At 39.6% G+C, this 17,034-nt stretch overlaps 1 protein-coding gene across 10 annotated transcripts in view; it reads right to left on the reverse strand.

Moving 5' to 3' along the window:
* LOC149192652 (uncharacterized) overlaps positions 1-17,034 on the reverse strand; it is a 316,669-nt gene that overhangs the window by 25,994 nt on the left and 273,641 nt on the right. For 6 of the 10 annotated variants that reach the window (XR_016254895.1, XM_089406432.1, XM_089406433.1 and 3 more), the window contains one exon: positions 11,733-11,819. Coding sequence is in view for 7 of the 10 variants with exons in the window: in XM_089406432.1 (XP_089262558.1) it covers positions 11,733-11,819 (87 nt within the window). In the remaining 3 variants the exon portion in view is untranslated. The remainder of the gene's footprint in view (positions 1-11,732; positions 11,820-17,034) is intronic. The other 4 variants (XR_016254896.1, XR_016254897.1, XM_089406434.1 and 1 more) reach the window with 1 other exon arrangement.

Genomic DNA, 17,034 nt, shown 5'->3' on the forward strand with positions numbered 1-17,034 from the left:
GACGATACTTGAATTAGCTGACAGCTTTCTGATGGAGTACACCTGCATTTTATCTTTGCAATTGAAAGTATAGCCAAGTCCTTTGTCTATATTTGCTATGAAATTCAGATGCCTGCCTGATGCATTCCTGTCTGCGGATGTATGGATGATGCATCTCATTTTTGTATTTGGCTTGACTGCTATATGTACAGAGGAAAGTGGGCTACGAATCTATATATTGCTTCTGTTTGTTATGGCCGCACAGTATCGTGAAACACCAATATGTTGAAGTTCTCTGATGTAAGCCTTTATGCTTCTACCTTGTGCATACAACTGATCTCTTCTGACATATATCCTGTATGTTGCAAGTTTGTAAAATTCAAAAATCTCCTGAAAGGTGATTTTTGATCAAGATGTGCAGGTTAAGGAAATTTTGATTTGCAAGCTTGCTGCTTGTATTCGTAAGCTCATGTCATCTCATCTTTATTGATGCTCAATATAAAAATGAAGTTATAACTGCATTAGAAGATGTGTTTTGCAGAGCCGTGGACAGGCTTTGAAGGTGCGAACTACCCACTTGAGGGGCGCTACCCACTTGAGCGCCACGGCTTGTGTTAATTTGAACGGGCGCTACCCACATAGCAACAGAGCCCATAAATTTTTGTTTTGCGCCCAGTTTCATATCAGATCGACTCCAGCAAATTGCAAACAGGTTTTTATCATTGCTCAGTGGATTTTTATCATGGTTGTGATGTTATTGATATTGGGAAACAAGCATTGCTTGAGGAAGTTGTAGATATGTTTTCTGTTGTGGCACTAAAAAAAGACATGGAAGTTGTGTTCGATTTGTGTGACGAATCTGTTCAGAAGGTCTCATGGATTAAAGGTGATGAAGGTCTTGCGATTGCTGCCCTTGGCGCAGCTGCCAGGACTTGTAGCGCTCCTCTTTTAATGGCAGCATAGGAGATACTCATTCGATCTCTGCAGAATAAGAGGCTGCCAAGTCCGGAATCATATCTTGCAAAGATACATGCTTTTGCAGCATTAGGTGAACTCAGAGTTGCATTCCACACTTTACAGGAACTTGAATCTGCATACGGTAATCCTGAATCAGATGAAGACACACAGATGTTTTCTCCTTTCTCATCTTTGGATCCACTTGTACAGGCTTGTTCTAAAGAATTTGAGTCAGGCAAATCCGCCATACAAGTTAGTAGCAGCATTGGACTGCGTAATATTGGGTTGTTCAAACATTTGGGACCTTGATCGAGCCTTTCAGACATTTGAAGCATCAAATGTTTTTGCTCACATGACAAGCTCGGGTGTCAAACCAAATGAGAAGTCATATTCTTTATTGGTTGATGCCCATCTCATTAATCGGGACACAAAATTTGCTTTGGGCGTGGTTAAGGACATGATGCTTGCTGGTTATTCACCATCAAAAGAGACTCTTAAGAAACTCAGAAAGCGGTGTGTTCGTGAATTTGATGTCGATGGGAAAACTACAGTCTTTTCAGGGCATGTCGAGGTCCAAGGAGTGCCATGTCATAATTGGCAGCGCTATTCAAACGGAGCCAAAATACCATATTTCTTGGATAGTATAACGGTGAACGGCAGCAAAGTAAAAAGTCAAAGTTTAAATTGGAACGTAGATATTCATCACAGCAGAGAACAAGATTCGATTGCCTATGTTTATCTTCAGTAATGGGATTGACACCTATAAATGCCACCTCTTCATCAGTTATCAACAGATTCGAGTAGAAGAAGGAGCGCTATTCTATTTTCATGAGAGCTGATTGGTTTTTTTTATAGTTTTATTTGTTAATAATGATAAAACAAATCCCTTGTCTTGGGGTCGATTTGTTTTCCCCTGGCAGAGTTTATTTAATGCATTGTAAATCATTTTGTAAAAGAGTGGAGAGAATTCTGAGAGCTGGTGGAGGAAAAATACAGAGTTTCATTGCACAGTTTTGACAGGGATTTTAATAAAAAATGCAGCTCTGACCCCTGAGATTCTTGTGGTATGAAATTTAACATTTGTCTCATCCTTTGTTTCATATGTAGCCTGTTGTGTTTTCATTTCATTTCATAATCGTTTCTAAATGAATACTTTTAAGTGAGAAAGGCAGAATTCAAATTATTTGCTCTGTCTTGAGGAAGTGTTCATATTAAATGTTTTCTTCTGTTTGACAAGGATTCATCTTCTATGCCCTTGTCAACCTCTCAAACAGTTCACCCACTCCACATTATTTCAAACTTGATGTTTAATTTCTTGCCTATCTTGCCTCAAGAGATAATCTGTGTTTTTGATTATATTTCTCTGTTCAAGCTGTTCTTTGCTCCATGCAGCCCAGAAAACCCAAACATTTATTTAAAACCTCATTTCATATCTCTTTACTAGCCTAAGATCAGCATTCACTATAGGTCATCTCAGCCCCTTTGAAAACCTTTTGCCGAGATAGACCCGGAGAGAGCCCTCTCCTGTCCTCGTAGGGCTAGCTACGAGGCTGAGCTTGGTTTGATGTTGCCTTGAGTTTTGCCTTCCTCAGCTTAAGGCAGACTTGAGCGCTAACAGAGCCTCCCTCTCTTGTTGCGGTTAGGGCAATCCATAGACTGCGTTAAGGTTCTAGGGCATCCATTTAGGGTAGAGACAATCTTCTAGGCTACGTTGAGGGCTTACATTGCTGCCATTATTGACTGCGTATACTTCTCCATAGGGCAGCATTAAGGCTTTCTCCATTAGGGCAGCGTTGTCTCTTAGGATCTCTCCTCCCACCAAAACCCAAAGACAAGTGGAGAGGAAGGGATCACAAGAAGTGCGTGCCAAATGACTTGCAAGCCACCTCTTTTTATACTAAAACGTTGAGCACAAGTGGGGTTTATTTGGTTGTTGGCCGACCTTGACGAATTGTCTTATAACACAAATAAATTCATAACTCCATGAATACTTATCGAAGTCGGATGATCTTTAGATCAATCCTACACCTCTCGATGAGAGGGATCCAAGAAAAAAATCAGTTGCCATTAATAAGATGACCCACATGGAGTTTGGCCCTAGTTTCCAATTTTAACAAAACGACACCTAAATCCAGAGGTTCACGAAAAATATATGATTGCATTAAGTAAATTAGTCCCTGATGAGGAGGAGGCTACCATGGTATGGAGACAATTGAGCAACTATATGCTTGGCACTGGTCCATTTGTGAGCACGCATGCAATTAGAGATCGAGAGACTTTTTCTTCTCTTGAGTGGTGGAACATGCATGGAGGTGCTGCTCGATTTCTACAGACTTTAGCATTGTGGGTGCTATCACAAGTGGTAGACACTTCTTCTACAAAGAGGTGTTGGAGCTCTTCTTCTTTTATCCACAGTGTTGAAAGGAACAGGTTGAGTTTAGACCGGGCAAAGAGCTTGGTTTATGTTCATTACAACTTGCGATTGTTGTCCCATTACTGTGATGATGCAAAGACTAAGAAAGACCTTAAGGTTTGGCACAGGAATCTAGAGGAGCCCAATTTGGAGGATGGAGTGTTGCAATTAGAGCAATTAGAGGATGCTCTTTTCCAGGTATGTCCATTGTGGTATGAATTTCAAAATTCAGTCAATAAGTGTTATGTCCATTGAATTCAAATGTGTCAATTTTTCATATAAATCATTTCTCTAATTCCTGTTTTTAATTTCTTTTGTTAACTAGTGGTTTTTTTTGTATGAATTTTTTGAGCGATTCCATGATGATGATGATCGAGTTCTGGTCCCTTAGTTCCCAGGTTCCATGGTTCAACACCAACAGCAGGGGGTTCGTCTTCATCAATTTTAGTGCCAAAACTTCCACAGGCACCATCCTCTTCATTGCCACCACGTGGAGGCCCACCGCCACGTTCTCTTCGTAGTGGGAGAGATATTAGTAGAGGTATTCACAATTTACTACTTTTGTCATAGATTAATCATTAGACTTGTATGCTTGTTGTGAATTTGAACCTTTTTGTCTTGGTGGTGGCCAAGTGGCCTATTTTGTAAACATTATTATTTGAATTTTGGACATGACTAATGTTGACAGTTGGTCACTTGCTAGATAATATGCTTTATGTTTTATGTTTTATAATGTGCTTAAAAAATTTATGTTTTATCATATATTTAAAAATTTGATGTATATTTGTAATTGCTAGAATATAGATGGTTGATGCTCGAATAATTAATCATTGATGTACAATGGAATCATGGATGCCATATCTATCTTGATTTATGTAAAAATAGGCATGTTTTCATGTCTTTTACAACTAATTTGGTATTTGGGATGTTTGCTTTGAATATAAATGCAAAAAATATATAAATATATATATATATATATATATAGAGAGAGAGAGAGAGAGAGAGAGTAGACGCTTTTGAGATGCTTCGCTTCCTAGATTTTTAGAAAATGACGCTTTTGTGTCTCCGCTTCCAAAAAAGGTCCCCGTTTCGTCCCTGCTTCCTGCTTCCTCCAGATACTTTGGAGCATTGGTTGATTGATAGTGGAGCCTCAAGGCACTTCACTAGATACAAGGAGGCTCTCTCAAATTTGGTTGAAAAGAAGACTAATTTGAAGATCATATTTGGAGAATATGCCACCTACCCCTTGAAAGGGACAGGCACTATCACTTTTCACTTGAATCAAGGTCAAACAATTCATCTACAAGAAGTATTGTATGTCCCTAATGTAAAGAAGAACTTAGTGTTTACTTCTGCGATGGAAGATAAAGGCTTCAAGGTAGAAATCATTGATGGAAAGGTACGTATTTGGCAAAAAAACCCTAAAGATTCATTTACTCTTGGATTTATGGTTGATGGTCTCTATCAAATTGGAGGAAGTCCTTTGGGAGCTTTGGCGAGCGATACTTCTCTTCAATCTGAGCTATGGCACCAGAGGTTTGCCCACTTGCATTACAAAGATTTACCTGGGGTAAGGAAGATGGTCACAAGTATGCCCGAGTTTAATATGAACAATGAAGGAGTTTGTTAGGGTTGTGTAGCTAGGAAACATACAAAGGGACCATTCCCTTCTAGTGAAAGCAAGACAACCGATATTCTTCAATTGGTCCACTCTGACCTATCTGGTATGTTGCCCATGACATCGTTGGGAGGATACTCATATTATGCAATCTTTGTGAATGACTACTCTCGCAAAACATGGATGAAGAGGAAGGATGAAGTGTTCAAATGATTCCATTCTTTCAAAGCATTCGTGGAAAATCAAACAGGGAAGAAGATCAAGATATTGAGGACCGACAATGCAACTGAATATGAATCAAATGAATTCAATGACTTTTGTTGAGAGGTTGGCATTAAGAGGGAGACAATTGTTCCATACACTCCTGACCAAAATGGCGTTGCTGAAAGGAAGAATTGAGCAATCATGGATGCCACTCGTGTCATGCTCCATGATTAAGGTCTAGCAAAGTTCTTATGGGGAGAAGCTGCCAACACTGTTGTATATGTTCAAAATAGGAGCCCACATCAAGCCTTGGATTTCAAGACACCTAAGGAAGTCTTCACTAGTAAGAAACCTGATGTTTCTCCTTTTAGAATATTTGGTTGTCCTGTGTATTTTCATGTGCCTAAAGAGAAAAGGAATAAGTTGGAAGCTTTTGGAAAGAATGGTATATTCGTTGGCTACAGTGAAAATTCAAAGGCATATACTATGTGCTTGGTCAAAAAGATGTGGAAGTAAGTTGTGATGTCACCTTTGATAAAGACATTGCCCTTGGGAAAGCAAGAGATCTCCATATTCCAAGGAAGGACAATGATGACGCTACAGAAAAACAAGGTTAACCTCCGACAAATGAGCCTATGCCCGATGTTGATGGTCCAATGGATCCTATTGATCCACCTCCGAGTGATACCTCTACCTCAAGGAAACGACCTCTTTGGCTCAAAGATACTCTCGAAGACGTTGAAAGACACATTGCTCCAAGAGGGACATTTCGCAAAAGTAAGAAGCCGAACAGGTATCAAGGGTATTTGGCTACTATGAGTACTATTGTTCAAGTTGAACCATGCATGTTCGAAGAAGCCATAAAACACCAAGTATGGAAGGATGCGATGAATGAGGAATATGAGTCAATCATGAAGAATGATGTCTGGGATGTGGTGCCTAGACCTAAGGAAACATTTGTGGTCACTTCTAAATGGCTTTACAAAATTAAACATGGAGCTTATGGGAGTGTTGAAAAATATAAGGCCAGGTTCGTTGCTCGATGCTTCTCTCAAAAGGAAGGAATAGACTATGATGAGATATTTGCATCGGTTTCTCGATATACAACTATCCGATCTATTATTGCTCTCGCTACCAATCAAGGATCGAGCCAACACTAAATGGACATCAAAACTTCTTTATTGCATGGCTCGCTTAAGGAGGAAGTCTACTTGGAACAGCCGCAGGGGTTCGAAGTACAAGATAGGAGGACTCATGTCAACCGACTGAAGAAAGCCCTCTATGGGTTGAAGCAAGCCCCTAAGGCTTGGTATGAAAGGATTGACAGTTATCTGAAGAAGTTGGGATTTACGAGGAGCTATGCTGATCCAAACCTATACTTCAAGGTTGAAAAGGACATGCCTCTTATTTTGGTCCTTTATGTTGATGATCTCTTTCTAACTGGTGCGGACCCGCTCATTTATCAATGAAAGAGGGATTTGACTTCCGAGTTCGAGATGAAGGACCTAGAACTGTTGCACTACTTCCTAGACCTAGAGGTCTGGCAAAAACCAGGCAAGATTTTCCTTTCTCAAGGAAAATACATTGTGAAGATACTAGAGAGATGTGGGATGGTGGATTGCAAGTTTGTGTCTACTCCAATGGAACTCAACTTCAAGAAGCTATGTGGAAGTGTTGCTAGGCCCGAATTGGCAAACCCTTCTAAGTATCAACAACTTGTGGGGACCCTGAAGTTCTTGGTAAACTCTCGTCTGGGCATATGCTTCGTTGTCAATACTTTGAGTTAGTTTATGGTCAAGCCTCATCACATACATTGAATTGTTGCTAAGAATCTCTTGAGATATCTCTGTGGCACAATCAACCACGGGTTGAGATACACTGCCGGGAATTTGAGGGTACATGGATATACTTATGCTAACTGGGTTGGCAGTGTGGTGGATCAAAAGAGCACGTCTGGATGCTGCTTATCATTGGGGTCTGCTTCAATTTCTTGGATGAGCAGGAAGCATAAATCAATTGCTCTAAGCACTGTCGAGGCTGAATCCTGTTGTGAAGCTATATGGTTGAGGAAGCTCTTCAGTGAGCTATTTGAGCATGTGTTGGATACCACCGTAATCTATTGAGACAAACAAAGTGGTATTCACCTTTCAAGAATCTCGTGTTCCAAGGCCGCTCCAAACACATTGATATCAGGTACCACTTTATCCGGGATATGGTACAATGGGGAACAATAAGTCTGCAACACATTAGGATTGATGAGCAGGTTGCAGACATCCTCATGAAGCCCTTGGGGAAGGTCAAATTCTTAGCCTTCTGAGAGAGACTTGGAGTCGTGGAAGGACCCTCCCATGAGGGTCCTGCTTGAGTTGGACATTGCACTCTGGGAGTTCCTGGGGCTTGGGGTACTTCTTGGAGCTATGAGCAACCATAGGGTGAGTAGTTCACCTTCCCCTATAGGTGCGTTGTGCACAGGGTGAGTGATTCACCTTCCCCTGTGATACCCCATGATGGTTGACATAAGTATAGGGTGAATGGTTCACCTTCCCCTACGATTAATGACACATGTGTGTAGGGTGAGTGGTTCACCTTCACCTACGTTTGATGATATATGCATAGGATGAGTGGTTCACCTTCTCCTATGGCATATGAGCAAGATGAGTAGTTCACCTTCTCCTATGGCATATGAGTAGAATGAGTGGTTCACCTTGTCCTACAGATGCCCCAACATACATCCTACCCATGTAGCCTGGGACTCATGGGAAGTACCTCTCATCTGGCCAATGAGTTGGGAAAAGAGGATAGGGACCACAACACTATAGATGGGCTCATAGTGTACTGTCCTACTCCTTATGTCTAGGATGCATGGTGTTCAACAACTTGATCTGGGATCAAGTCCGATTGGGTTCTACCCCTGGTTGTGTGGACTGACCTCTGTCAGTGGAGAGTGGCAAGATCTTGTGACTCACTCTTGATCAATTCTTCTTCATTATCTATATTAGTGTTCAACAGAGTTGAGATGAGATGCAGAAACAGTACATGATGATAGGATGGCATGATGATGGATGGATTGGTAGGTGGAGTTCTCCCTAGTTGAGAGGGAGTGCTAAAATTGGCAACTAGGGCCAAATTCCACTTTGGACAACTCATTTGATGGAGATAATTATTACATTGAATTCCTCTTTTCGAGAGGACCAAAATCGACCTAAGGATCATTAAATTTGGATAAGCAAAAATGGTTTTTGAATTTATGCCCACACATGTGCAAATTATCAAGGTCAGCCACATCATCATGTAGGCTCATGAAACCCAAGAGACATGTCACTTCACCCTCAATGACTTGTATAAATATAAGAGACCTCAAACCCCATTTGTCATCATCTCATCTCGCACATTCTTCTCTCTCCTCATTTGATTGGTTCATACAACTTATTGGGCATATCTTTTCCTCACATGTTTGGCAACAGAAGAACGAATCACAGGGCCGAAATTTTAGAGTTTGTCGCAAGTTTGACCAGCATTGACCAGGGGTGTTTTGACCACATTTGACTGCGATTTTTGGGTCAAAATTTCATTTTTGGCAAGCCACATTTATTGGCACAGTAACTGAGGCATTATGTTGACTTTGACAGCAGACCAGTCACAAGGTTGACCGCAAGCCTACCCATAGAGTTGACCGCAAAGTTTGACCAAGTTTGACTGTTGTTTTCAAGATTGTTTTGGGTTGACTTTGACCACCTTATAAGGCCGAGTTTGACTGGGTATGACTGAGCTGCTTTGAGGACATTTTGTTGCTGCTTTGACCAGTGTTGACTTTCTGGTTAGGGTTGTTGACTGTTGCAAAAAGTTTCAAATTTGACAGGGTTGCTTTAATCATCATTTGGCAAGTCAATTTTGACTTTATTGTACTCTCTCTTTGTTGAACATTTGATATAATAATAATAAGAATTGATCGAAGGGTTTTCCCCATCTTGGGGTTTTTCCCTAGCATTCGCCAAATCTGGTGTCTTCCTATCTTGGTTTGTCTTTTGCATTTTATTGTTCATGTTCTATCTACAGTTACTGTTAATGTGATTTATGGTTAATGTGATTGCTATTGGAAATCTAAATTTGAATTTGTCATTGGCCTGCTTGAAGGACACTGAAGTAATTGTGCTAAGCATAGAACATAGCATTGTTAACCAAAAATTAACACAAGTACATCACTCAGCTCACTCTTGTGTGGATCATAGTTCATATATAACAGTGACCATTGTGGAAGTAACCCACTTAAGGTGGTCATACATATTGAAAAGTGACATCAATAAACCAACCTAGAGTTTGCACTACATTTGTTGAGAAAACTAGGGCATCAGAAGTTAGGAGATTTCTCTTCTTGATAATTGCTTGTGATGTACTTTTACTTCTTGAATTATGATCTTCTCTTCGTTATGTTATTATTGTGTTCTTTTCATCAAGACAATTACCAAATAAACAATAGAAGACAAGAGACACAGTGTGTAGGCTAGTCAGCCAGAGCCAAAACCTCTCTCTTTGAGAGGAAAACCCAATCAGAAATTCTTCTTATAGATCTTCAATTGACGAATACCAAGACTATGACAAAGACCCTTGACTCTAGTGTCCTCCCAAGACCAAGTCACTGCCCTCTTCTTCAACAATGATTTTCCTCTTCTTGTTCTTGGCTTCCTTTCTCTTCTTGATCTAGGCTCCTTCCTTCTTGATTTCGACTTCCTTTTATTCTCAATCACTTCTTGTAGGCTGTGACCTAAGTTGCAGGAAACGTGGCCCTAGGGCGTTTCTCCAGGGGAAACGAAACGAAACGCGTTTCCCCGTACCGTACGGCCTGGAAACGCGTTTCCGGCCGTACGGCCACGTTTCCCGAAACCTAGGGGGCGTTTCTCCAGGGGAAACGAAACGAAACGCGTTTCCCCGTACCGTACGGCCTGGAAACGCGTTTCCGGCCGTACGGCCACGTTTCCCGAAACGGAAACGTGGCCGTACGGCTGGAAACGCGTTTCCAGGCCGTACGGGCCACGTTTCATCTCTTACATTTGTTTGCCCTAGTGTTGATATGCAGTTCATGGTAATGTTAAATTCTTAAAGTAAAAGTGATATTCTCCTTTATTTTTCATTTTCATCCTTTTACTTAAATTTTTAACATTACCATGAAATGACTCAGGATGTTTGAGAGTGGTTTCGCCGTCATTGGATTTCATATGGAGAAAGTAGAATTTTAGATCTTACTCAAAATCCAACAGACTTATCTGTTTTTCAGGATTTCAGGATTGGGGGATTTCAATGTTTCCATTGAATTTTATCATGTACTAGGGTATGGAACTTGTATTTAATTGAGAGAACAAAGCCCTCTATGCAGGGGAGACTCCGAATAATCAAGAGAATGTAGGGTACTAGGGTATGAAACTTGTATTTAATCAAGAGCACTAAGGTCATTCGACTATGTAGGAGGAGACTCCCAATCAACCACGAGACAAAAAATTAGAAATTTCTCGTGGCTGATTTTGGATATTTCTATTTTCATTATGTGATTATTCATGAGTAAATGTGATGTAAATTTAGATACTTATAGTCTATGCATTGACAATTGACAATTTTATCATAATGTAATAAATTAGAATGTATCATATATGCTTTATGATTGCACATATTTCTTAAATTCCTAATATACGCGTTTCAAAATTTGGGGAGGTCGCGTTTCGTTTCGCTTCCCGTTTCGGAAACTCGTTTCCGTTTCCCCGTTTCGTGCAACTTAGGCTGTGACCCTACCACAGAAACCCTATATTATCTTCACTTCCTTTGTAGTCTCTACAAGAGAGAGACTTCTTGCACCTTGACTCAGCTTCTCCTAGCGAGGCTCTATACCCAAACAAAACACCTTAAAGTGACAGTTGCTCCTTCGACTTCTTCTAGATACCTTTGGTTCTGCTATCTTCGCACGTGGGAGGACAAACTAACCAAAACAATGCTTGACTATCTTCGTTATCCTTCCTCTTTGTTGCGCTGATGTGGAGGCTTCTTCTGGTGTATTCTTCGCACTTCTTTCTTGACTTGCTTCACCGAATTCGTTGTCTCCAAATGAGGCCGAGTGAGGGTATATATACAAGTTTTTTCATGACCTCTAGGCTTACATGATCTCTTGAAGGGAAGCCGAGTTCATCTTCTAGATACATATCTTGTTATAGGCCGACATCATGAGGGATAGTGACAAGGTCTTAGAGAATGACTTTTCATAGACAAGTGTGACTCTTTACAAAGTGTAGCATGACTTCATTACATGACAATGACTCTTTTATTATTTCATGACTAGATGACAAAATCCCTAAAGGCTCTCAATGGGAGCCTTGACTCAAAAATAAAATCTCTTGCTTATAAAACCCATGATGCAAGCATCACAATAATTTTATTTTTCTTCTTTTCACCTCTTTACATAAAAATACAATTACATGTCATTAGGAAGACCAAACTTAGTTACATTTTTCAACAAAATTTGCCTAAATTCAGAAGACCTGAGTATCAACAGGACCAAAATAAAAGCTCAAAACTCACCACATTGATGGCATCAACAATTTGTAATAGATGAAGAAGGCGACTCCCAGCTGCATTCTCCCCATCATCATCATAGTCTTGGAGTATCTAGTCATGGACACCTTTTGTTAAACATATAACAGAGAGCAAAGGTTGAAGTTCTGTATGTATGTACCCCAAAATGTTGGAGATAACCCCTCATACTAAATAAGCAAAAGAATAACAAGGTTTTGAAGTCTGTTTCCTTCACAATACAATGCTCATGTGAAAAGAAAAATATGTAGTTAGTTTCCTTCACAATACAATGCTCATGTGAAAAACAAATTCTGAAACTTCATTTTATTTTCAATAAAATGGAAACATGAGATATTTTATAACCATAATCTTTATACCATATCAATTACAAAGAACTAAAAAAATATTTAATTTATCTACATGATTATTGAAGCATAAATTTTAGAAAAAACACATTTCCACATGCACATAAATTTAATTCAATGCCTTTAAATCGTCAAAGTGCCTGTTCCCAAGTATGGCTTGATAACAAATGAAGAATGAATTTGTAGTATAGAATCTAAATATAAAGACACTTAAAATTGAAAATCAAGTAAAGTTACAGGAGACCGTTTAGAAAATAACTTTCATTCCATGATGTTCAAAAAGCAATTTACTTGATAATAAACATAAACCTCTATGACAATTTAATTACTATAGCATGAACAGGATCCTAAATGTGTTATGATCCAAAAGGATATAAATAAATACTCCCAAAGATGACTGCACCCTCAACAAGAAGGTTATTGATGAGACTTAGTCTACTGAACATGTATAATATGTGTACTCTCATGTTTTAAACTTCAGTACACTTCACACTTATCTATTTTGGGTCACTTAGTCTAAATCGATCACTCACCCTATTTATCATATTTTGTTGGACTTGGTCAACTTTGATCAGTCTCCATGTAACATACCTAAGTCTATTACACTAATTCATCACATTGTGGCTCAGTGGTCAGAATATGTTACAGCCATGAAAACTCTATTACACTAATTTATCACATTGTGGCTTAGTGATCAGAATAGGGCACAGCCATGAAACAATCCAAGTTCAAACCTCAGCAAGTGTATAATCCTTGTGTGTTTGGGGGGGAGATGTTTGACCTCTTGGAGTTGGTATCCCTCTATAATCAAAGGGGTTTAACACAGGATAGCATTCAAGCCTAACCTGTGACCTGATTTCTCCCTATGAACTTGACTTCACCAAAACCTGATCTAACACCAACCTTCTTTCACAACAAGGTGTTTGGATAAGCTCATTAAATGGATCTTAAGCCCAATCCTTACCTATTACATGAGATGCAAGGGGATATTTCCACATATTTTATCAGTAAGGGTGGGGTGGTGGGTGTGACCTTGTTTTGGCCGATGCGAAGTAAATGTTAATTTACCTTAACACCGGCAACCTGGCCAATTACTGCCTAGAAAATTCCTTACAGTAACATTTAATTACTACGCAGATCTACTGAATAAAAGACAGAACAGGTATTTTAACACGTAAAACAAATATAACAACGAATGCAAAAATAAACACCAATCTCACACATGCACACGGATTTTCTGCCCTTCAAAATTCTGCTATTTCATCAAAAATAATCTACAGCACACAAATGCTCCCTTCCTAGGGTAAGGCCCCTTTAAGGAAAAATACATATAACAATAAACTTGCAATTTGATCCAGCTGATCAAACCCTTGATCTGTCCTTCTCTCTGCTGGCTGATCTAGATCCTTCCCTTGATGCCCCTTGCACTCTTCCTCAAAGACTGCACACTTGAATGGAAGCCCTTCTCCAACCAATCACTGAGATGTGAAAAATTCACTACTGAAATTCTATTGCAACTGGAATTAATTCTTCTAACTGTTAATCAATTTAGCAGTTTATTGCTACAGGCAACAATGAATTAATCACACTGCAATCTTCACAAATAAAAAATATTGCGGAAGATGAACTGGAAACTGAGGAAATACTGGCATTCACACAAAAAATATAACACCATTATTTTTGGATAGAAGTCCTTAGAATAAAACTCAACTCGGGAAAATCGGTGCAGCAGTTGAGGGTCTTTATTATTATGCTACAGCAGCTGAGGGTCTTTATTATTATGCAGCAGCAGAATTTCTAAATACAATAAAATGTTGCCAAACTGGCGATTCTACCCAAGAGAAATATTGGCAAGAATATACCAAGGGATTTTACCCTCTCTCCGAGCAATCACGACACTTGACTGCCTCTGAAAAACAAGTCGTCCACCCAGCTCTGTGAAGGCCCTGCATCACCCTAGCGCAAACCCTCTCACGCTCAATCTGGAACTTCTGCAAATCAAGCCGTCTTGCCTACTATTGTCAGGGAAAATGTCACTCCGACACTCTAGAAAATCTCCCCAGCCTCTGGAACTGAAAACAAGTTTCTCCTCAGCTAAATCAAATTGTTCATTTGAGGCTCTACGCTGCCCCTACGCAGCCTTCTAGAGAAATAATACGGCCACTTCTCTTGACTCTTTCAGAATTGGAAACTCCTCCGGAAACCTGCTACTCTGCCCCTTTGCCACCTGCACTGGATCACTGGCTCGATCACTCTGTTGAATCACCTGCTACTGGAAAATCAAACTGCCTTGATGACTGAGTATCTACAACAGGTGTATTATCCATCTACCCATCGGCCTCTTCTTATTATCTCTAGTTGGGACTCCAACGGCCACGATTAAAACTTAATCGATGGTTGAGATCATCTCCAAGTCGATCCATCTGAGTTTCTAGATGATTCACAACTTGAGAGAGTTTCTAAATGATTCACACCTTTCTCAATTAATGCTTATTAATTAACCACTTTTCCTAAGTTAGACTTAAAAAAATTTTAATTATGGTCAATTAATTTAATTGAGCCATCTCTATGTGGAATTTCCAAAAATGATTTCTGGGTTTTGGAGAACTCTTGTGTTTTAGCCTCTCCACAAAGTCTTGAGACTAGAACACCATCTAATGCTACAAAAGCTAACACTCCCTCTTAACGAGGAAGGTATTCTAGTGTCGTACTACTACAACACCCTGTCCTTGCTACACCCTCCTACCATGTTGCTGATGTCTAACAATTGTAGGTGCCTACCATTGTCCATCAACCATTGCACTAACTCTAATTCATCTGCCACTGACTGTAGCTAAACCAAACTATTGCATCTATGTTGTTGTTGACTCTACATCTACACTGCAACTCCCTCTCAATTGTTGTTGCTACTACTGCAAATGAGAAGCATCTGAAATATTTTGTCATTGCTACTGAAATGGGTTCTCCACCATACCCATTTGTTCTCTAAAATAGATGAACTTAGCTCTCCCTAAAGCTTTCGTGAGTATGTCCACAACCTGCTCATCTGTGGAAACATATTGTAGTTGGATTGCTCCACGCTACACATAATCTCTGATGAAATGACATCGAATATCTATGTGTTTTGACCTATCATGAAAGACTAGATTCTCAGAGAGCTTAATGCAACTCTAATTATCACAATAGACATCGATCGCCTCCATCCCCTACTTGAACATGCTTACTAGCAACTTCTAAAGCCATATGGCTTCACACGTAGTTGTGCTAGCTTCGATATACTCTACCTCTGCAGAGCTCAACGCTAATAACTTTTTCTTCCTACTGCACCTAGAAACCAGCCATAATCCAACGTTGAAGCAGTATCTAGAGGTACTTTTCTTGTCCACTGAACTACCTGCCCAACCTGCATCTATGAACCCACATAGTCTGACATCATCCCTTCAAGTATATTTCAACCCATAAATTATTGTGTCGCACACATACCTCAAAATGTGCCTTGTTTATGTCAAACATACCCTCTTCGGTTCCACCATAAACTGATTGAGGGTATTGACAAGGTTACTTGGGAGCGAGAGTAGAAGCGTGCAGTGAGAACAGATGCAAGAGCGGGGAGCGACATTTTCAAAAGCTCTCGGGTCGAGAGCAAAGTTTTATATAATATATATTTGTATATATTTTAATGCATATATGTCAACAAAAGCATGTAGAATGATGAATTAGATATAAAAAACATAAAAACATGGATTAAACCATATAACATCAATCATTTAGAAGTTATAATCTTCATCAACCACGTCCACAAGTTACAAGTTCTCATTTATTTAGCATGTAAGGGTGCACATAACCAAAATAGAATCGAGTGCAATCCATCTCTGAACCTAAAATACATCAACAAATAGGCTCTAGATGGCCTCTAGCATCCAAAAAAATCATGCTACATATCATCAAAATTATTTCCTATCTTGGGATCTTTCTCATTAATATCACCCTCTAAGCAATTAACATAAGATAGAAAAAATGTGGCATGTCAAGTCAAGATTTTGTTTGAGTGATGGGTACATTTTTAGTAGGGTCATGATAGAGGAGTTCGACAACCAAAGTCACTAACATCAAGGTACATAGAGGGCTTGGTGCTCTTGATTAAATAAGAGTCCCATACCCTAGTACATGACAAAATCCAATGGAAACATTTCAATCCCCCCAATCCTGAAATCCTGAAAAACTGATAAGTCTACTAGATTTTGAGTGAGATCTAAACTTCTATTTTCTCCATATGAAATCCAATGAGGTCGAAACCACTCTCAAACATCCTGAGTCATTTCATGATACTATTAAAAATTTAAGTAAAAGGATGAAAATGAAAGACAAAGGAGAATGTCACTTTTACATTAAGAATTTCACATTACTATGAATTGCATATCAATACTAGGGCCATAGGCTTGAATATTAGGTTTCCCTACTCAAAAACTCTTGTTTCTTTGAAACAAAATTGTGTTTGGAACATCATTGTGGCAAAAAAATTGCGCAAAAACCAGGGAGCAAATTTCGAGAGCGCGCTCTGGGAGCGATTCGAAGGGGGGGTTGCTCCACAACCATGGTATGGACCGCAAAGCTAATATCTGACTTAGTCTTGACCAGATCCATGAAAGAGTCAATGAGTTGTCTATACAAGGTGGGGTCAACATCCTTGTCATCTGATGCATCTATTTTCTTCCAGTTGGTGATCATGGGCGTCAACATGGGTCTACAATCTTGCATTCTGAATCTCTTCAGAATAAATGTAGCATATCTCCCTTGACCAAGGAAGATCTCACCATTCTTCTGCCACACTTCCAAACCTAGGAAGTAGTGCATCAAGCTCAAATCCTTCATATCAAACTCTACTGCCAGGTTCCTCTTACGTCTCTCATGAGTCTCGAAGCCCTCTGGTTGTTCTATGTAGT

This window comes from Pinus tabuliformis, chromosome 2_2, assembly GCF_031772625.1.
Source record: "Pinus tabuliformis cultivar Carrire ecotype Pingquan chromosome 2_2, CPIR1, whole genome shotgun sequence".
In the NCBI taxonomy this organism is placed as follows: domain Eukaryota; kingdom Viridiplantae; phylum Streptophyta; class Pinopsida; order Pinales; family Pinaceae; genus Pinus; species Pinus tabuliformis.